Source organism: Hippocampus comes, unplaced genomic scaffold (assembly GCF_001891065.2).
Source record: "Hippocampus comes isolate QL1 unplaced genomic scaffold, H_comes_QL1_v1.1 scaffold57, whole genome shotgun sequence".
Classification (NCBI taxonomy): domain Eukaryota; kingdom Metazoa; phylum Chordata; class Actinopteri; order Syngnathiformes; family Syngnathidae; genus Hippocampus; species Hippocampus comes.
This window is the reverse complement of record NW_017805039.1, coordinates 3,178,950-3,201,939: the sequence shown is the minus strand read 5'-3', so window position 1 is coordinate 3,201,939 and position 22,990 is coordinate 3,178,950. Positions and strand designations below refer to the sequence as shown.

Below are 22,990 nucleotides of genomic sequence, written 5' to 3'. Positions count from 1 at the left end.
TTTGTGAAAGTGAAATGATATTACTGGAACGCTTCTTCACGTGCGTCTTTATGCGTGTATCTACTGCCCCCACGTGGCCAAGGTGCGCACACTAGATGGAGAAGCGCAATGTCCGTTGAATTGAGGCAAAACTTTATATGTGATATTATTCTTAATTACCATATTTATACCGTTGTGCAATTATCATATGGTTTCAGAAAGTACACATTGTTGAGTGCTATTTAGAAAAAAAACATCCATCCACTTTCTATGTCTATATTTTTTATTGATGACTTCATGCAAGAGACGTGGTACACCCTGGACTGGCCACCATCCAATCACAGGACAAATATATCGACCAACATAGACACAGAATCATTCGATTCACACTCATATTCAGACCGAGTGTTTGAGTGTTTGAGAATTTTGTATTTTTACCATGCAACAGGTGAAGAAAATAAGTTTTTACCAACATTTGGTGCAAGATTTGATGCGTCTCCAGATCTCGGTGCACAAAATTTTGCCCAGCGTTTTTGACTTGATGTAAATGGGTGGTGACAGGTTGCGAGGTGCTATTTTGTCCAACGATGCGTGAAGTCCATCATTGTCTGTGTGGTTTAGTTAACGCGGCACTTAGCGAACTGACATTGTTCGGGAGCCAGCGAAACACTGTCATCTTCATGTCATTTGTCTTTCTCGGCGAGCCAATTTGACATGCGTCACACACCGAACGCCCCGCTGCTGGCTTCTTACAGTAGGCATGTTTGCCCAGATGTATTTCTGAGTGTTATTTCTGTGCCAAATCGCCTTCTCGGAGACCACTTGTGTCCTTGCGCCGTGGCCTTACAAGCTACCTTCCTTTGAACACTTTTATGCCATTGTAATTGACCTGACAATGAGGTTCATTACGCAGTCCCTTTCATGCTGTTTTGCCTGATAATTATTATTTAATGTGTTCAGATGGAGAGCATCATTAATTCATCCCTTCCTCCAATGTCAAAGAGATGAACAGAGAAGTTATCACTCTCTGGTGATTAATATGACGCTCTTTTGTTATTGAATCCTGTCTCCGTGATTAAACCTTCATGGAGTGACTCACCAGCAGCTCTTATTAACGGTGACATTACCGAGCGCCATCGAGGCTCTAATTACTGTTTCCATGCCCCCCCCGCCACCACCAAACCGTCCGGTCCAAAGGTTTGGAAGACTTATCTGGAGCATTTCTTTTAATTTGAAATCCAGGGCCTAATGAAGAACACAATCGATCAGCGTCACGCCATCCGTGCCGTGGCGTGGGATTCATATGTTGACGGTGAAAATGAGCACTGGTGATTAGTGGCATCATTAGTGGCTCCGTGCGCCCTTAAGGGTTGACAATGTCGTTAACAGACTGGCGCGGTAAGTAATCGTCTTGTCATTGTGGCGCTGACAGGAGGTTTTTGTAATTGTTTTTTTTTTTTTCGGTGAGAGTTGCGTGATGACAGCGGATGCCTCATGAAAGACGCTCCGAGGAAACTTCATAATCTCGTGAAAAGCAACCTTGTCTTATCGCCGCACTCCAGAGCTACTGTAACCACTGTTCTCTCCCCCAGCTCCATATGGAATAAATGTCACTGAAATTAATTTCACCATTTTTTTTCCCTCCATTAGAACCTCCTTCCACCTACACTCACACACCCGCAGACACATATCAGTGGATATCATACTTCAGTCAAAATTTATGTGCCCCTGAATTCAATTTCCTTTCTCATCCTCACGGGTTGGAAGTACAGCGACTGATAGGCGTTTATCCAGCTATAACTGTAATTCAGCCATCAGTGAATAATGCCCTCCTCTATTTAAAGCGTTTGATGATGGGCTATTTAGTCAAATGACGACGATGGAGTGCCGTGTTATATTGTCAAACATACCTGTTTCCGTGTTACATTGCATGGATTCCAGTTTAAATTGATGTTATTATTTACACTTGACAAATAAATGTGAATAGCTGTCATATTTGACCTTTTCTATGACTTATGGTACAAACGCAGCCAAGAGTGTCCAGAAAAAGAAAATTAATGAAATGCGGATGAGCAATATTAGTCTGTGCGTAGAATTCAAGCATTATTTCATATTAATTTGTTTTTTGTAAAGAAATGTCAATTAATAAATCATATTACAGTGGACACCCACTATTTGCAGAACAAAGGGCCCAGGTAGGGGCCAGCAAGTAGCGAAAATCTGCGTAGAAAAATGGGAAACAGCATTTTCAATATTTTTTTTCCAAACACAAAATTGGCCAAAAAACTCAGATAAAGATTCAGTGTGCATTTAGCGTGATAACGGGGGATGAATAGAGGAGGAGTACCTTACCCCGAAAAAATAAACTATTACAAAATATTTGAAAGTATCGGAAAAAAAAATATGGGGAAAAAAATCACAGCGCGTACGTCGGGATTAATGAATAGAGGAGGAGTACCTTACCCCGAAAAAATATCAAACTATTATAAAATATTTGAAAGTATCGGAAAAAAATATATGGCGAAAAAAATCACAGCGCGTACGTAGGGATTAACTGTTTATACTGAAAAAAATGTTAACTCAATTTCATTTCATCAAATGGTTGGACAAAACAAGATCATCTGGATACAGATGTCATTTATAAGTAGACTACTGTATTCTCCTACTCACGAAATGAATTACAGATGCTTTTATTTCATGCAACCACTTGATGAAATGAAGCAAATTCAACACATTATTTTTTTTCCAGTGTGTTTCTAGTTAGCAACTCATGCAAAACCGAGGAGTGTTTTTAATATTTCTCCTCCGATACAGTTACAAATTTCACATGGTGTGATTGAATATTGCCCTACTTTCACAGCAAGTACTATTGTGGCAATATTTTATATTATTTTCATTTAAAAAGTTGTCCTATCAGCATTTAATTTTGTCAGAGAGGAGAAATTACAACGCACGATTGCAGGCAATGCAGGATTGCAAGTCTGCTGCACTGTAAAAAAAAGAAAAAAACACACAACTTGGCTCATCAATTAAGTTGGAACAACTTTAAAATATGAATTGTCGACATTTATGCCAATGCTGTTAATGATAACGCTGTTAGCACAACAAAGCAAGCAAGTTTTTGATCCAAAACAATTTGCTGAGTTGTTTTGAGTGACATGCGGACAATTTTCCCAACAGCAAAACTTTTACCAACTTTAAATGTGAACCTCAACATTGAACAGTCTCATGATCCCAAATGTACAATTGTTTCCAGTTATTTAGAACAGGGGTGTTCAAAAATAGCCTTGCTGATTCACCGAGTCGAAATATAATCATCTCTGCCTGCTCTGGACTGCATATCATCATCAGTTCCTGATATTTGAATGAGGCTGCGCAAGTTGAATGTCACTGTTATTCTTCCTTCATGCCTTGCTCTCCATTTGTTCTTCTATTGCAGGCAACCCCTCTCTTTCCTTCCTGCTTCCCCTCCCTCTCCCGCGGTCTCCTTGGCTTCTGCTGGGTGAAAAATGGCCCACATTTCCCTGATAGCCTGTGTGGATGTGGAGAGTATAAATGGCTAATGAATTACAGATGAACATTGACGCAAATTAATCTCCCTGATGTCCCAGGGTTATATGGCAGCTATTTAAAAGTTTAATCAATACGCTGAAGTTGAGAACATGCAGCGGCTGCAGTTGTTTGGCCGCAGTAAACAGTCGGGAAGGGGCGCGTCCAGGAGCGAGCCCGAGCGCAGGACATGCATCATGACGGCAGCTATTGGTGTTTAATGGACTAAATATTTTTTTTTTATTGCGGGAGGGTAAATGTCACTTTACTTCTCAAAGTTGCGCTTGGGAGTTTAGTTTGAGTCCCCGCGAGGGAGACAGATGTCACCTCAGCTGTTAAAATGGCAACGTGCGCCACGGTGGAGCATGTGCGTCATTAACACGGCGACGTGCACCTCATGATGCTTTTACTCAACAGAGTTAACGGGCCTTGTTGCATTCTCTTCAAGTAGTGCTGATTTGGGAGAGATGTTTACTAGAAACCCAACGGTTGTTCCAGTCCTTCCTTTTAAAATTAGACATTGGGGCTGAAATTCTGCCTAGCAACAAGGTGCCAAACATGTATTGGCCGCGTATTGGCCACCAGCTGAAAGCCGGCTGGCTTGACAACAAACAGGAGCGTGGTGAGAGATTTCAGTCGAGCCTTGACAGGGAGGGTGTTAAACTTTTCATCCTACATCATTCTCCCTGATCAAGAAAGGACAGCAACAAACATTTTCTGTCAATTGACTCATGATGGTACCGTTCCCCTCAATCAAGAATCAAACATGTTATGGTCCTCACATTTTACATTATCTTCCATGTACCAGTCAGAGGTCTGTTAATATACAAAAGGACAAATAGAACATGATTTCACTTTTGTGATCAGGTTCGTGGCACATTTCACCTCTGGGAAACAGATGTGTGCCATAGATTGCACACGCATCTGGAGTGTATTTGCTTCCTGCTTCGGTCGCCAGTTGCCTTTTTTTTTTTTTTAAGTGATTAATGGCTTTCATTGGTCATTTGGTTTACCTCGTTGTCTCCCATCCATGAAATGAAACACAGCTTCAATATTTTAGGGGGGGGGGGGGCAACATGCTTTGCGTGCCATAACAAGCTACATCACAGTCCAATGGCTGTTGGGTTATAGGACGCAGAGGGGTTATCTATCTAACTACCCCGACCCACCCAGTAGCGGGTAGGTGCCGACTGCATCTCATGACGTTGAGCTGAGCTGATAAAAGGGTGACTGGAGATGGATGGTGAGCACAATAATAGCTGTGGCTCACAGCAGTGTACACCTCACGCTCGTAAGTCATTCTTACAGAAAACTCGGACCCCCTCTCCAAGCGCCAGTATGAGCTCCCCCACATGCACGTTAGCATTTTTCCCCCCTCCTTGGAGATAATACCGAAAGTGTAATTGCCTTGTTAATTGGCTCCCCCCACACGCCACCCCCCTCTTTGCATTTTTTTTTCCTCCCAGATGGATGGCAGCAGTGATGGAATTGTTGGCTAAGGGGCCAAATAGCAGGGTGGGGTTATGGTGAACTCGAGTCATAAAAAAATTGGTCGAAAGGGGGAAGAATGGAGGAGAAAATAAGAGACAGGCCGAGGGGAATAAGTTATCGAAAGTGAAAAGGAGACAGCGAGTGGATTCATGCCAAGAATAGATAACCTTGATGTTAAAAGCTTCATCCGTCGGATGTGTCTTGTCTGTGACATATTGATGGCCCTTGAAAAGAGTCAAGCTGATTGTATGCAGGGAACAATCATTAAAGCCTCTCCGGCTCCCTCCTCTCTCCCTTTCTCTTATCTCTGCATAATTTTGTGTGTGTGTGTGTGTGTGTGTGTGTGCGTGTGTGCGTGTGTGCGTGCATGCCCTCTAATGAATGGCCTTTTTTGAAATGTGTTGCAAACAGGATCCCTCTATTAGTCGTCATTTACGAGGCACCAGGTATTAAAAAGAATAACGTGACCTGGTCATTTTTTTTTTTTTAATTTAGGAGGAATACAGCAGTATACAGCAACACTTAAAACCATTTCGGGCAGCTTTGTATTAAAAAGAATAACGTGACCTGGTCATTTTTTTAAATTTAGGAGGAATACAGCAGCATACAGCAACACTGAAAACCATTTTGGGCAGCTTAAGAAATGTTACATCTGCTGCGTTGATCGATTGTAAAGTGACACATGGTAGTACAGTACAGCTAATTAAGAGATTGGTTTAAAGTAAGGCAATCTTATTTATTCAACTGGATATGGATCCTCCAATTTAGGCACGGCGTTTATTGAAGTGCAGGGCAATCATTTGAGAAAATACAGAAACTTCCCAAAACTGAGCATGATCTTTTTGAAGCCAGAAATTGTGATACACTTCTCATTCGCCAATTTAGGCACGGCGTTTATTGAAGTGCAGGGCATCATTTGAGAAAATACAGAAACTTCCCAAAACGGAGCATGATCTTTTTGAAGCCAGAAAGTGTGATACACTTCTCATTCAAGGGTGCGGGATACCGAAGATATCCTGGAAACCAGCCATGAAACCTCACGTATGCACAAGGAATAACAAGACTGGGCGGCACGTTGTCGATGACACAACAAGAATGGTTCAGAAACAAGGAAACTAAATCCTTTACATCGAAATTAAAAAGAGGACACATGCAATGGACAAAGGAGAACGTATGGACCATATCGGATTACATTTGATGAACATGATTTGATCTTAGCTGAATCAAACAGGAAGCCAAACAAACAAAATCAACAATGCTCTAACAACAAATGCCTGTTCATATGTAGCCCGAGCAAAATACTTTTCAAAATGTGCATGAATTGCAGCCATTTTATTGGGTTCTTATGGTGATTCTTTTTCAATTCACGATTCTTAATCTTTGAAAAGCTGTTTGTAGTAGTTGTGTCTTGTAGGAGAAGATCTTGTGCAGGGCAATGGCTGTTGATGTTAGACCTGTCAGTGGATCAGGACCGCAAAGGGCCTTATTTTCGAAGACAGGCGAACGTCCGCCTACAAAATTACCAAAAGAAAAACTCAATCCGTGTGTGCAGCTCGACTGTACTTGACTTGCGCTGGGCATGAAAATAGAGCCCAAAGTCTTCAGAAAAGCTGAACTTGGAGGGGACTCGTGTGAGGCCTTGAGGTGCTAGCCGAGGTCTGGTGAGATCTTCTGACATGTCGTGACAGTTTGAATCTCCTTTTTTTCCCCGTCCAACTTTTGAGGCCTTTTTAACCTGAACATTTTGGCCAAATTCTGAATTGTGCATCCTTGGGAGCATTCAACTTTAGAAGTTCTCCCGGACATAAACTGTTCACCCAGAAAAGAGAGACGGGAGCCATTTTCAGAGAGACTAGCCACCGAACAACCAAAGATTCCAGTAGACACAAGCTTGAGGCTATATATCTGTAGACGTTCATGGTTAACCTTCACAGATGAAGGAAGTGAAGCTGAAGGGCCCCGAAGCCTTCACGCTCGGCTGACTTCAGCGCTTGTCCGTGAGGGACTGAGAAGGACCGAAGGGATCCAGTTCTCCGGCACTTATCGGGAGAAACTTCGGACAGTTCTCCAGTCCTGATGCAATCCCAGTTTTGACGATGGAAAGACTAAATGGAAGAGCAGCAGCAATGGGGAATCTTGGGAGTTTTTCGAACTCAAGTTACAATCCCAGCTCCGTTTTCATTAAAAGGGACACAAAAACAGTCCGACAAGTTCCCTTCACAGCGAGAGCTTGTGCTTATTACCCGAGAAGATGGACAAAGATGGCAGACAGAAAGAGAGCAACTATGCTGCACTTCTCTTTAAGTGCTTGCGGCGCCTTTGGGACTCTACCTGATGAACTCCTGCTTGATAGCAAAGTGCCAGAGCCATCCTCAGCGGATCACATCCGAATCACTCCACGATGGCTATCCACTTTCACAAAACCATAACACACAGCGGGTGTCGCCGTTAAAAGTGACAGAATAACCAAGTAACAAAAGGCCTCGCGTTCGCCGAGTAACAGTTTGGCCTTTCTGTTGCTCGTCACTTAGCACCTGCGGTTGTTCTTTAAGCTCCTCTCTTCTTTATGAAGTCGGCATCCCATATCGTCCTCTCGGCGAATGCAACAGTGTGCTTCCATCATGAGAGCGTTCTCACAACAGGGGCTCGATGTCTTTTCAGCAACGCGGACAATGCAACCTGGACATGCTTCTTTTGGTGTAGAGTTGGAGGAATTTCCATTAAAAAAAAAGCCTAGCGGACAAAACGACCTCTTCTCCTCACCGGGCTTCTGCTCATAGAGCTCGTGGCGACATTCAGTGTGATCACAACACACATACAGCAGGTTGACCCACACAATCTCATGAAATTAAAGCCAGTATACTGATGAAAGAGGACGAGGAGTAGAGTCCTATTGCATTGTGTTCTTCACGTTTACATTCGATCAATTTAGAATTAAAAGGTTAGATAATCGAATGTTTTCGCCAAATGACGTCGCAAATAGCCCCTGGTCAAGACCTATGGGTGGAATGTTGACGTATTAGTAAATGGGGGTCACTGAAGTTGGGAAAAACCTCTGATTCATATATAATACTGAAGATATTTTCTCATGACTGGCCTTTAGAAACAATGATGGACTGTCACCATGACAGTTTGACTGTGGAATGGCTTTTCCGCGTACCTCCATCAGTTCCTATGGGAACGGTTGTTTCCAAACTCGACAAACCACGTTTCTCGGCGTCCACGGAACACATTGTATTAACTGTGAGTATAAAAAGGGGCCCCTGTGAGCTGCCTCCCCGATCAGGGCGCAGTCAGACGCCCCCGAGTCCTATGGTGCCAGGCCCAGTCACCAACCACGTTACCTTTGTCCTCAGGCAAAGTGTGGCAGCTGGAGTTTGGAACCTCCTCATTTTCACCCACACACACACACACACACACACATAGCGACTGATGAGCATATACTATATCCCACTCACACACCGGGGGAGCAGGCAGGCATGGAGCTGGTCCCGGATTTTATCGGAGGTGACAGCTTCTCACACTTGAGTGTTTGGATCACCTCAAGTAGCTGGGCTGTGAGGGGGGAAATGAGCACCGCTCCACTACAAAGTCCAGATTTAGATTGACTGAGCTTGTCCTCGGGCCCGTGGGCTGCTTCTACTGCAGCAGCCTGACGAGAACACCCACTGCTGCCGCGAGGGACTGGTGCACATCTGTCTGGCTGCACACTTTGCGTATGTGTGTGTGTGTATGTAATATATATCTACCTATAAATGTTTGCGGCCACTTTGAGGAGAGCAATGTGTCAGGTTGGCTTAAAATTGACCGTGGCATCAGAATATGCTTGGCACTAATATGGCACCAGTATCTCTGTCGCCGTCTGATTCTGCTTTGTGTCATTTCGTCGCCATCTTCTCCGCGCCCTTGACAGCGTCTCTTTGGATTACGTGATTGTACTCGGAGCAGCCCTCATCCCGCCCCCGAGCAACGCCACCTTACCCGGCCCGGGCCCTCCTATTATTGCTCCTCCGCCTCCTCCTTGCCACCTCCCGCAGTGCACTCGATGTCGATGTTAAAAAGCCTGGCGAAAGACGTATCTGTTCTCCTGTCAGAGGATCATTGACAGCACTAATGCCGCTTGTCCTTGCCTTGATTGGCGAGAGGTGATATCAAGCCGTGGCCCGCCTGCCTCATCAAGTGGCGGCGTGTGACTTGAGATGCGATAGCCTTCTACAAGGACAAACATCTCACTTATCTGATGATACAGGGCATTGCGTAAGTCGCTCTGCGCTTAAATTATTAACGTATAATGTCACATAGTGTAAGCACATTGAATTGTTTTGAAACATGGGTATGAAAATACAAGCATGCACAGCGAACGCCCAAGAACAGGGGTCCCCAACCGCCGGGTCATTTGGTGCCGGGCCGCACAGAAAGAATAAATAACTTACATCCCTTCCGTTTTATTCATTTCAGAATCTGAAAGATGTTTTATTTTGAAAAATTACCAGATTCTCTGTTATATCAGTCTACAGTATGTCACTCTTGACGCAGGGGAATGCGTGCTTCTCGGTCACGTGATAGAAAATGAAACCCAGGAGCCAGCAAAATGAATAAAAACCAAATGTCTTTGAAAAGTTTTTTCGGGAAGGGGGGAAAGGCCCAGCCAGGAGTTAGAAGAGCAGCCTACGACTTTCAAGAAAGGCTACATTTAATGGACAGTATCAGGAGTCCCATTTCAAATACAACTTTATCTCACCAGGAGATTTACACGCATCAAGCCTACTCTGCATAATAAGTGGCGATGGTGAGTCGTATTTTTCATGCTCTTTTTATTTGCAAGAGAGAAAAAAAGCGATAGAATAAAAAGAGAAAAAAAGAGAGAAAAAAAGTGATAGAATAAAGAGAAAAGAGAAAAAAGCGATAGAATGAAAAGAGAAAAACTCGAGAATAAAAAAATAAAAAAGAGAAAAAAGGGCGATAGAAAAGAACAAAAAAAGGGAAAAGGCGAGAGAATAGAGAAAAAAACAGAAAAAAGTGATAGAATATTTTTCCCTTTTTATTCTATTGCTTTTTATTCTCTTTTTCCTTTTTTTTCTTTTGTCTTTTTGTCTTTTTTCTGTCTCTTCTCATTTTTAATTTTCTCTTTTTATTCTCTATTTTTCTCTTTTTCTTTTTTCTCTCTCTTTTTAATTTCTTTTTTCTCTCCGTCTTTTTAGTCTTTTTCTCTTTTTTCTATTTATTCTCTCTTTTTATTGTCTTGTTTTCCTCTTTTTATTCTCTTTTTTTAATAGAGATTAGTGAACCGCGAATAGTGAACCGCAAAATACGAGCTGCGAAAAACGAACCGCGAACCTCGAATAACAAACCGCGTAAAGTGAAGCGTGAAAAACGAACCGCGAATCGTGAAATTGCGAACCGCGAAAACTGAAACGCGAATAGTGAACCTCAAATAACGAACCGCGAATAGTGAACATTTGTCCCTTTCTAACATGCCCTCTCATTCGGTTTAAGGACAAGCCCGCATACTTTGCCCTCAAAACAACTTTCAAAGCTTTGATTAATATTCCCATAGTAGGTTTTGCCAGTTTGTTTCATTTGTTATATATTATAATATATATTATAATATTAGTTATATGACAATATCTGTCGCTGAACTGCAACGTGTTGCCCTACTTCTGTGCGACTTTATCCAAACGAGCTGCTAAATTCTATTCCTGTGGTTTTTTTTAGGTGTCTTCACCAAATGCCGCTACATCTACTACGGCAAGCAGTCCGAAGGCAACAGATTCATCCAAAACGACCAACTTTGATGGCGCTGCCGCGTCCGGGAACACGTGGGACATTGGAGAACATGGCTGATAAGGCACGGGAAAGAGAAATAATGTCATTATTTCTGTTGCTGGTCCCTCTCTGTGGAATGACCTTCCACTGAACATTCGGCAAGCCTCCTCACTGCTCATCTTTAAAACCCGCCTCAAAACTCACTTGTATTCTTTGGCATTTGATTCAGCATGATTCAGATTTGTTCTTGGTTTTGCTGTTCGGTGCTTTCTACCGTCTTTATTACCGATTTGTTGCTTTACTGTTGTATATGTTAGTTGTTCCATGTAGAGCACTTTGTATGCAGCGATGGCTGTTTGAAAGTGCTCTATAAATAGTTGAGTTGAGTGTTATTTATTTACGTTCCACTGATAATGCACTCAATCAAATAATTGCTTTGACTTTGTAGCAGAAAGATGTTTCAAGACGGTATTGTTCCTTCTGCGTGCACGCGCACACACACACACACACACACACACACACACACACACACACGAGGGACAAACGGGTCCAACCTATTGCGTGTCTTGTCCTGACAGCCATGATGGATCACCCATCCACTGCTGCCACTAATCAAGGGTGAAAGGGGTGACGGTCACACACCTGAGACCTGACATGGACACATCCGAGGTGCGCGCGTGCACACACACACACACACACACACACAAAATAGAAAGCACTAAAATGTTGCCCGGTGTTGGAGATTTTTGGAATTTTGAGTTTAAAAAAAAAAATCTCTTTACTCCTCTTATTTTAGATGGCTCATGTAAATGTCCCTCTTTATTGATTCCATGAATACATTCCAATGCATAGATAAAAAAAGATCAGGCCAATGTTTAAATTGTACTGTTTTAGTCAATGAAATGAAATTTTATTGATATTCAGAAAGGCATTTTAAACTTGTTACATTAAATTCTAAATTCATGTTCGAATTCAAATTCCCCGCTTCTGTCAGCCCAGGACTTTTTTGTTATTGTTTGAAATGTATTCTTTAGCCGTTTACAATTTGTACTTGTATTTTTGTTTGTCGTTTCAGCGCTTCTTTTCATTCAGTTGACCCTATACAGTGATTGTTTACATGCCCCCGAGATTCCTTTCATGGAACCATAAAACATTGCCACAGACACTTGCCTCAAATGTCATACTCATTCCAAATCTCAGATCTATCAAATGTTTACATTATTATAAGACATGCATCACCACTGAGGGCATGAAACATCAGGTGTGCTGCCAATGTTAGCATATGTTGCTAAATTACTGACATGACCTGGCTGTTCCAACACAAACAGCATATTTAAATTTAATGCCAAGGTCAGTCGTCCCCAAACATTTTCCTGTGAGGGCCACGTAACTTTTCGCTTCTCTTTTCACTGATTCGTAATGAGCAAGGTGGGCTGGAGCCTGTCCCAGCTGACTTTGAACAAGAGGCTGGCTACACCCCGGATTGACGGCCAACCAATCGGAGCCATTCACATTCATATTTATTTCAAGTCTTAATGGCATCATTTTGAAACGTGGGAGTAAGCCAGAGTACCTGGAGAAAACCCCTGCAAGCACATAAATACCACACAGAAGAGCGGAGCGGACGGAGATTCAAACCCTGAACCTCAGAACTGCGAGGCAGTTATCCACCACACTGCCATTAAAAATCCAATTCACGACATTTTGGGTGACCTCTGTCCATACTGTAGCATGAATGCAATTCCTAAATGGTAACGCCAGACTGAAAGTTGACACTAGGATATCTGGCGTAGTAGACAACGCCATTATCCAAGCGCTTTTCGACCCGACTGTGGAAACAGTCTTATCTTTCTGAGCGCATGCGCATACAAAGGCTAGCAAAGGAGCCCGCGGGGCTTCTAATGCAGAATGTCACTGATCTGTTCTGATGAAGTAGCGTGCCATTTTTGCTCAAGCAGGAAGTTCTCTCAAGCCGCCAGCAGCAATGATGCTGACTTCAGGGTCAAAGAGGCCACAGCCTGCAGGTGAATGTCTATCAATTACACCTTCATTAATCTACCAGCCGCTAAAAACGCATACGTTACGAACTCGGAGACGAGCAAACGTCAAGGCGCCGTTGCCGAGATGCGTTTTTGCGCTCCGGTGTGGCAGCTCGCGAACAAACGCGCCGCTGACGAGGATGAGAAGTGACACCTACCAAACTCAGTGTGTCCTCCAGCCAGCTCCGGTGGCTCAGCGCCTGTCAATTCCAGCTCTGTCACCGGCACTGGCTCAATGGCAGTGACTGTGACACATGTCACAAACTTTTAAATGTCTGCTCTTTTCAGCAGGATGGCTGGGCGCGCACTGCAGCCAGGGGAAGGATGACATTTGTAGCGTGCGTTTATGTGTGTGTGCGTGTGTGTTGTTGTGTGGCCCTCTTCTTCCTGCCTCCTCAGGCTGTCAGTCCCAGTTTCCTGTGAGCATGTCACAACGCAGACAAATAAACCTTGTCATTTTGAAACGCCACCACGAGTGACCACGCTCCTGAACGACATGTCAGCTGGAATATGGTCACACACACTTCTGTGGCAAGTCGGTGCGCAACACACTGTAAACGACCGCACAACCGTGGTAGCATTTCAAACTGAAGGAAGACGCTCACGAGAGCGCATGATCTCTGACATTTCCATTGACTGTCCTGAGCATAAGTAAGACTCTGTGGCATATTGCGAGTTGCTATGAACGCATTGAAACTTCCATTTCTATGTCTATGATAGCTAGCTAGATTTCTTGCTAGCTCGATAGCTCCTCAATCAGGGAAGAGAGCCCCACTTACGTGAGCCTGTCTTTGCAGCAAATTGAAACTTACAGCAGTGACACGTGGTTGAAGTGTCAATGGTCAAGGTGTTACGCAGTTCATATTAGTCACTGTGGCTACTAGCTGCCTTTGTCATGAGCCGCTAATAACACTTTGGATATGTAAATCGACTTGCAACGTCACTGACTCAGTGCAGGGCCGTAGCTAGCCATTTGGGACCCCAAGGTTACACAACCAATGCACCCCCCCCACCCAAACACACACACACAAATATATATATATATATATATATATATATATATATATATATATATAAAGTGAACTGTACGAAGGGAAAATGTAGTTTGTCCAAATATGCGACTATTTCGTGCAGAATTTTCAGCAGGACACTGAAATGCTGAAGTATTCGACAGCTGTAGCTTCTTTGAACCTCCCCATTTTATTGTCATAGGTTCAAAAATTATTAGAACCCTTGATTACCCTGGAAAAAAATGCTCCTCCAAATGACTAAATTGCTCCTCAAATTAAGTCATTGATAAGCAAGATTGCTCTTCAGTTATTTCGAGCCTTGCATACATATAGTGTACATATAAACGTTTAACCTTTGTTTGAGAATTGTTGAATTTGATCATTTAGTTGCTACAATCTGACCCAAACAGCAAGGTACTTCCAATCTCTGCTTATTTACTTCCCAAGTTTAATAACACAAGTGGAAGCTGAGTGTGATTTCACCTCTGCAAAAGGCCCGCTCGCTCTTCTGTGTGACTCCCTCCGCTGCCAAAATCACGAAAGGCCAATCATCCCATCACAACGTTCAAAGCCAACACCCGTGATGGCTGACTGACATCAGCTAATATAAAAGAAGCCACATAAAGAAAGGGGACTCGCCTTGATGAGTGACAAGTGGCCATTGGTAGCAGAGCAGACCCCCGCCCCCGCAAAAAAGAGATTTGGTTTCAGAAACAACTGTTTAGATGCGCGTGGCCCTTATTTCCATCGCGCCGTCTTCGACAAGAATCATTTGTCATTGGTTGTGGGACCGGGGGGTGGTTCTGTGCTGTTCTAATTAGCTTGTCAGGGGGCCTCAGGCTGAGCGGTCTGCTTGTGCTAAGAAAGATGGACACACTGACACGCGAGCTGACAGCCAGTCGATAATGTGGCAATTAATGTCATAAATAATTCCGCTGCCAATTATGTCAAAATGGACTTTCACTCTGCTACTCCCTTATCATTTCCTCTGATAAGAAGAACAAGAGTCTTTCACCCCCTATAATTAAATGGCTTTTTATATGGAAATAGAACATAGCCACTCCACATGGTGCTGCAAGGAAAATATTGTGGACGATAATGAATCCGCTTTTTCTGACCTTTACCTCAATGGAGTCATGTGACACAACCTCCAGGCTCTTAAAATGTCATTGGCTTGTTTGCGCTACCAAAGATAACGACATTGCAGAATGCAAAGACAATTAGGAAGGAGCGAGTGATCGATCCTCAACGATATTCGTAAAAGGTTGCGAATGCTTAACCATCAGTGGGTGTATTGATCGTGACACCGCATCACTCGCTAGGAAGAAAAAAAATGATAACCATTCCTGGGAATGCGAGGCTGATCGATGGTGCTGAGATGCTTCTCTCAGAAGTGAACGTGTTGTTTTGACACCTGGGATTGGTTCCCATACTAGAAATTCTGTGTGAATCTGTCAATTCACTTTAACTTTAACATATGTATACTGTCCACGCCCAGAACGCCCAGAACATGTGTCAGTGTGTAATCCCAGCGCATTCTGACTCAGTATGAAGCAATACCATTGTATCACTGGCACTTGAAATTTTCGGCAAAAAAAAAAAAAAAAAAAGCATGTAGCTGTGATTTGATTATTTGCATCAAGACCCACTGCGCTTGACCATGTGTGGGTGGGAATGTAGATCGACCAATAAATCGAGAAGTACCAACTACCGACCACCTGACGGCCGCAGCTCTGGTCAGCTACCTAAACGTAAATCTGCCAGACGGTCCTGGCAGACCCTGACAATACATATGGCTGTGCCAGGCCTGACAGACATCGGGCTTTGTTTTTCTGCGTCGTCTTTTAAAATTTCTAAATATAAATCCATGGCATATACCAAACAATGCGCACGTTGTTTGCAGTTCAAACCTGTTAAGCTACTATTACAGAAAAAAAAAGAAAAGGAAACATATTTTTGAGCTGCATTCTCAGCATTCTGTCAGTAAATGCTTAACAATCTCTTCCCGGTGGCTTGTTCGTCTCTCCAAATGGCTCGGTGGAGGCGAGCGGCAAACCCTCAACATCAGGCTGACACTAAACCCCTCTGCCAAATGTATGAGCAAATAAAGTGGGCTCAGCACATGTTAAGGCCTCCTAATGCACTGTAAAACAATGTTAAACATGTCACGCGTATCTTGGACCTGTGAAGGTGGCCCTGATGCTAATAATATACGGCCTGCCAACCTCAAGGTTGTGTCACGTGCGACTACGCCGACAAAGGCCTTGAGAGGACTATTTGACTAAGTGAGTAAATCAGCCGCCTGCTTGGCATTTCTATTACACCTCCGTGAACAAGGAGAAAAAAAAATAACACGCACTAACAAATCACATTGTCTGCACGGCGGAAAGCTTTTCTTTGTTGTTGTTTACATGCACTTTTGTAGTTTATAAGGTGAGCATGTCAACTCTGCTGGACTGTATTTTGCAAATATCAATATAAGGACTTCATTGAAGAACAAAAGAAAACGGGATTATTATTTATTCTTGTGAAGTCAACTCAAAAATGTTCTGTTCTATGTGGCCCTACTAGTCTAAAAACGGTATTTGGATTAATATTATGTTTGTGCAATATGAATTAAGTGGCAACATTCACCAGTTTTTCTACATGTCAGGGGGCGGCCATGTTGGCACTTCCTGTCGACTGAAAATGACATCTCAATTTCTCAGGGCTGAAAAACAGCCAATCACAGATCAGAATGTGAATATCACATGACTAAACACTGAACTGTGATTGGTCATTTCAAGACCCCTGAGAAACTGTGAAGCAATTTTCAGTCAGCAGCAAGTGGCAAAATGGCCGCCTCTGAGGTGGATAAAAATGAGTGGATATTGCTGCTTCCATAAACGCAATACTAATCAGTAGCGTCTGCATAGAACATATTGTAAAGTACGATTTGGGGTCATGTTTAAGTAGACTTACACTTTAATTCTCCGAAAAAAATTGGGTTATTTTATCGTGAATATAAATTACAGTGTTCTCATAAAATTTTGTTGTCTTCTGTTTTTTCTGCTTTATTATCTTAAGATTGTGATTCAAGTCTCATAAAATTCAGATTTTTTTTTCACCTACTATACAATAATATGTAATATTGTCATAAAATTACCACTTTCCTCTCTGAGATTTTATTCCTATGAATTTACAACTTCCTTCTCATGCTGAGAAATGATTTTTCCAAATATGACCTTATTCTCTACGGTCTTACAAGTTTTTGTTTTTTTTAATATTATTGTAAATAATTATTGTGTCATTTACTGGACATGCATTGCTTGTTTTGAAACAAGCACTTAAATGACCCTGTTAGGATAATTAATGTGAGCATCCTGAGGGGCTGATGAAAATTAATCCTCTTTTCCGGAATTATGTTGGCTTGTGTAATAAAAATGTGTGGATTTGTTCTATTATTTTAATATTTTAACTTAATTGCGTTAAAATTGTGACCTAATAATTAGACTCAATTCCAATAAAATTCTGAAGTTTTACAATGATGAGGGTTTGATTTTTTTTTTCCTGTAAAACAACGACTTTTACCTCATCATGTTGACCACATTGTCTTCGCTTCATATGCGTGCTTTTGGTTTGAGACCAAACATCAAAAAGTAAAATCCTCCAATGGGTGCATGTTATCATTTGAATATTAAATCAGATGCTGTCACTTTGATGGTGTCACAGGCACCATCAAACCAACAACGACATGCATTTTGGCAAGAGAAATGCGCTAATGACACAGAATTGCAATACCACGACGGGGCACGCATGTAATGTTTGCATGTTAATGTTTGCACCCTGAGGCCCTGAAGGCTTTATTTAACACGACACAAAGCATCAGCCATTGATTTTATACGCTCGACTTCATCAATCAAACATTTGAACGCACATCCCAGGATACAGTGACATTTACACTTCTTCCTGTACAGCACATACATATGCCTGCTGTGTGTGTGTGTGTGTGTGTGTGTGTGTGTGTGTGTGTGTGTGTGTGTGTGTGTATTGGGCACACAACCAACAAAAGCATACGAGTCAGACAAAAAAAAAAAATCAAGTGAAATAAACTTGGTTCATTATTCTGTTTGCAGGGTTTTAACAGATTAATTTTTTTTTTTTATTTCATTCAAGTAAATGTTCAGACTGTTTTGTTTGTACTTTTCCCCCCTCACAATAATACAAGATACTTTACAATGTAGTTTTTAATGGGTTGATATGGCAGTTTTCCCCCTCTTATTTTCTTTCTCTATTTTTTCCACCAACTCTTCTTCTGTCTTCTTTAATTTTGCAAAATTCATTCATAGAAAATCATATTTTCTCGTAATGTTACAATATTTGTTGTGGAGTGATCGCCTTGAACAACTTCATTATTGAGGTAAAAAAATAAAATAAAATAAAATAAATCCAAGTGCTATGAGGGGAGCATTTGTATTTCTTTTTTGTAAAGCAGATTTTGAACAGAACCTGGAAAAAAAAATAATTTGATGTCCGGGGAACTCCTTGTGCCCTTTTTTTATGTAGGAAAAAGCTAATCCAGACATTGACAATGTATGGGGGAAAAGTATTGTTCTCTCTTTACCAATAAACCTCATCCAAATTGTATCCCAGCTTTCAACTATTAATTCCTATGCCATTTCACACCCAGTATCTTACCGATGTCATTTAGGCAAACTCTTGAATGTAAAACAATTCCGTGTGAATGCTGGATTTACACACTTCCCCCCTGCACAATATTCCCTGTGAACATAAATGTCTTTGAACAGTAAACACATTTCCTACATTTCATATGAACACAGTGTGACCTGAGAGATGTGTGTGTGTGTGTGTGTGTGTGTGTGTGTGTGTGTGTGTGTGTGTGTGTGTGTGTGTGTGTGTGTGTGTGTGTGTGTGCTTACGGTTTCTCACTGCAACCAACCTTCCCGTAGGGAGGTATGGACGGAGGCGCTCAGATGACAGTGATGCACACGAGCTCAACTTGCTACCACACCAGCTGGTGACGAATGGCCAGGAATAGGTGAGTGGGGGTCTGTTTTCTTTAAGACATGGAAATCCCACCTCATGCCACTCTCTTGGGGTCATCTGCCAAGGCACAAATTAAATCCTTGAATCATGAAAACTGCGGCGGCAAACCTGGTGCAATTTATGGAACTCATTCTGAATAAGTGGTCAGTGCAATGTTTTAAGTATGTTGTTCTCTGTGGGATACAATGCGATGGCAACATATTGAATTGCATTTGTCTTCTCTACCATCAGGTACTTTATGGGGAATGACTACATTATATAAAATATACTATTCTTGTGGATGAAATCGTGACATAAATTCTAAATTACATTCGCACAGAAGAGATGTGCTAAGCAGCCAGAAAGCTAGCCACTAGCTAGCAGTGTCAAACAGCTACCTAGCTACACCAGCTAGCTAGTATGAAAGAAACAAGATTGATGCAGTCGCTACTGAAAGACAGATGGGTGGACAGACAGACGGGCAGACAAAAAATGCTCGATTTCAACAACAAAATGGCTACCGTAGTCGCCAGGAAAAGCTAAATTGGGTTTTGTGTGTGTGTGGGGCTCACCTGCTAGCTAGGTGAGTTAGCGTGACTGAGGAAAAATGGAGAAGAGTGCAGTTTAATACAGTAAAAGAACAGTAAAGTGTTGCGCTAACCTCTTCAGAAATTGATATTTGAGATACTTGGTACAGTAGTGCCTCATAATAATAAGCGCATGATGATTTGTTGTCAATAGTACAAATGTATTGATCACAAATAAACAGTTGGGCCTGCCTGAGCTCCAGGCTTATTATTGCTTGTTAGACTTGTTTGTTTTGCGAGTAAAGCATGAACTTTCACATGAGGGTATTAACGGTGTTTTCCACGGGGCAATTGACGATTCCGACCTTGTCTTGTCTTTGTAAACATATTGATCAGCCTTTCACGATGAAGGGAAAAGTTCAAATGCATATTTGAACATACAGTATAATATTACAGTTACATTGGTACTTTATAAGAATAGACTTGTGATTTTATCTGGATAAAGTCCTCTTTTTGCAAGAATAATGTGAATAATAGTAATATTCAGAGAATAATGTCATTTTGTGAGTAATTGTTCTTTTTATTTTTTTTTTTACACTTGCTAAAAAGAATTTCTCTTTTTACAAATAAAAAAAAAAGCCAAAAAATAAAGATTAAAAACACAGTGTCACAAAAAAGTATTTGTACCTTCTAAAATTCTTGGGGGGTTTTTTCCACGGTTTTCGATCAGCTGAAAATCACATGATAGGCCCCGATTTCTGATCAAAAGAGCAGACTGGGATGACTTTCCATAAAATTAAGAATTTATTTATTGAGAATCGGTTTTATTACTTTGTTCCATAATATTTCAACAAAAAAAGTGAGATTTTGTTTTTCTAATGAGACCTTATTACAATCAATAAAAAGAGTGACCATGTCACAGATTTTAAGGAAATAGAGTCCTACTTTTCCTAAAAGAAAGACACTACTTGTGTATTTGGAAAAGTTAATTGCAGTCCAGTCTCTTCTCATGAACTACAAAGAATGATGACGATTTCCTGCCCAAACGAAACCTTCTCCTTGTTCTCTTGTGTCAAGGCTGGGGAAGAGACAAGCATGAACAAGAACGAGAGAGAATGATTCATCACCGTCATCCAAACACAAATTGCAAATGGCAGCAAAGAAGAGAGAAGCCCCGCCCCTGTGCCTTTGTTCTTCTCCTTTAATTCTGTTAATCGCCCCCAGGTAAAGATTAGCTGCTCTTGCCAATTACATTGAGCTTCAAATGTTGCAGCTACAAGGTCACTTTTTCTTTTCCTTCATCACACACACACACACACACACACACACACACACACACACACACACACACACACACACACACAAATTTGTCTCCTTGTGAGCTGGATTGACTTGTCATGTACTTCTAATAGGCAGCACAGGGAATCATTAGTCCACCTCGCCTCCCTGACTGATGGCTATTTCACTCCAATCATCTGAGCTGCGTGCGTGCAGACACACACGCACGCACGCGCACACGCACGGCCAAGCCTCACACCTCCTCCTTGCCTCTATTGACAGAGCGCCTCGGAGCTGAGCGGAGACGTCTTAATCAAGTTGGACACAGTGGACATTGATTTGACAAGCTGCTGTAATGACCTCCTTGTTTTGCTAAAGGATCACTGTTTATCTGGGCCACGGCTCATGTGCCCAGCATGCCTCATCGTCATGGAAACGATGATCACGGCTGATTGGCGGCGCCTGTCACGCGCGCACGCAAATACGCATGTACAATATTTTGATATGTGGAAGGCGTCAGCTGTTTTGTCAGACTTCTCGCACGTGCTTGAATGCGACACGAGTCAAAGTCGCCAAGGGTCAGCGGTTATAAACGATGTCAAAATCTCACGCATTCATGTTAGCGATCGGACGACTGGAGTGACAGTGACAGTTTGTGGCGCCATTCGAAGGAGCTTCTAATTGATTATCCAATTTGACGGTTTAACACTTGAGTTGCTATTTGTCTATCGATGCCCTTCATTGAATTTCAGCGAGGCATTCCTGAATTTGAGTTAGCGTCAAGGTTAGCTTTTTGCGAAAGAAAATGCAACAAGTTCATGACCAGGATGATTGAACAGGTGAATCATCTCAACTCAGTGGTGTCCACTTTATCACAACTGCATCCTCCTCGACTCACCCTGCCAGCCCTGCTATTGCATTTGGCAAGTGTCTTTCTCTGATTGGTTTTGCATATTCAGTTTCATTGCGAAAAAGAAAGTGTCGGTGCTATTCCGGTGCACCTTTGAGGCCAGCGTAACGACGAGTCTTGAATGCAAACAACACAACAATGGCTTCTTTGTATTTTCTGTTTATTAAAAAATAAAGTATACAAAAAAGGGTTCTCTTTAGTTTGTCTGTCTAATTGTTCTTTGTCTAATTGTTCTTTGTTTGTTTGTATGTCTAATTCGTTTGTCTGGTCAAAAAACTACCACTTCATGCGTGAGCTGGCCTCATCTGTCTCTGTCTCACTGGCTCGCTCCTTCTCCACACTGTCCTCATTCGCAAGTCGCGTGACGTCATAACAAGTAATTCTGTCAACGAAACACTCCGAGATGCATAAAATAACAATGACGACTATTTCTACTTAATTATGAAATATGCCACCCTGAGTTGGCAATTGAACAGAACAATACTACACCGCAACTTGAACACACAAAATTCGACCAATATCAAATTGGCACCTACAGAAAGGAAAACCATTTTCATAAAAACGGTTTTCCTTTCTCACCTACGGACATTTGAACATCTTCAATGAGGTGTTTATAAGGCCTGAATTAAGAATCAAAGAGATTTTGAGTTTGGCATAGCGGATTGATTGGTGTTAGATTTTGTTTTATGGAGCAGGGTTCCCATGGGTCCTTAAAGTTCATAAAAATCTGTAAAAAAGAAGTTGTAAAATGATGTTCTTAATTGTCCTTAATTTTTAAGCTTCTCAAATCAATACAAATCCATAAAAATTAACCTGTGGTGTTCATTTCATTTGTGTATGTAATTTTCCCAAATCCTTCGAATTAATAGTTTTGTCGGAAAATGTGCCTGGCGCCATTCCCTTCAAACCCCGCTGTCCGGCTACATGGTTCCCACTCTGCTTTTCCGCCGTCTCCAATCAGTTCCGATGATGATCACGTGATCACTTCAGGTCATTTCGGGCCAATTTGACATACAGTATGTCAAATAAAGGGTTAGCTGATTGCCCCTAAAAATAAATATGTGCCCTTCCTTTGGGAGCAATGATTTGAACACCAGCTCAGTGATATGTGGCTTTCTGTTCATTAAATCCACCGCGAATCCCCTGCTGAATGGAGAAAAAGTCCTTAAAAATGGCTAAATTAGCCCTCAGAAGTCCTTACATAAAAAGCAAGTGGAAGAGTGAGAACCCTGTCAGGAGTAATGGTGACCATAAATTTACGGTTGCTTCGGCTTTGGCCGAAACTTGGGTTAGGGGAGACATTCGAGTAGGTAAGCACGGTACCGGTTTGGGTTGGCTGATGAATATTGTTTGGCTTTAGACTGGGATGGAGATTTAGGTTGGGATTAATTAGGGATTTTGTTAGGGGTTGGGGTT

At 42.0% G+C, this 22,990-nt stretch overlaps 1 protein-coding gene across 1 annotated transcript in view; it reads left to right on the top strand.

Moving 5' to 3' along the window:
- The window catches only part of lrmda (leucine rich melanocyte differentiation associated), a 232,905-nt gene extending 221,957 nt beyond the window's left edge, over positions 1–10,948 (top strand). Inside the window, exon 7 of the mRNA XM_019864363.1 lies at positions 10,735–10,948. Within this exon, the coding sequence (XP_019719922.1) occupies positions 10,735–10,814 (80 nt within the window). The 3' untranslated portion in view covers positions 10,815–10,948. The remainder of the gene's footprint in view (positions 1–10,734) is intronic.
- The last annotated feature ends 12,042 nt before the right edge of the window (positions 10,949–22,990 follow it).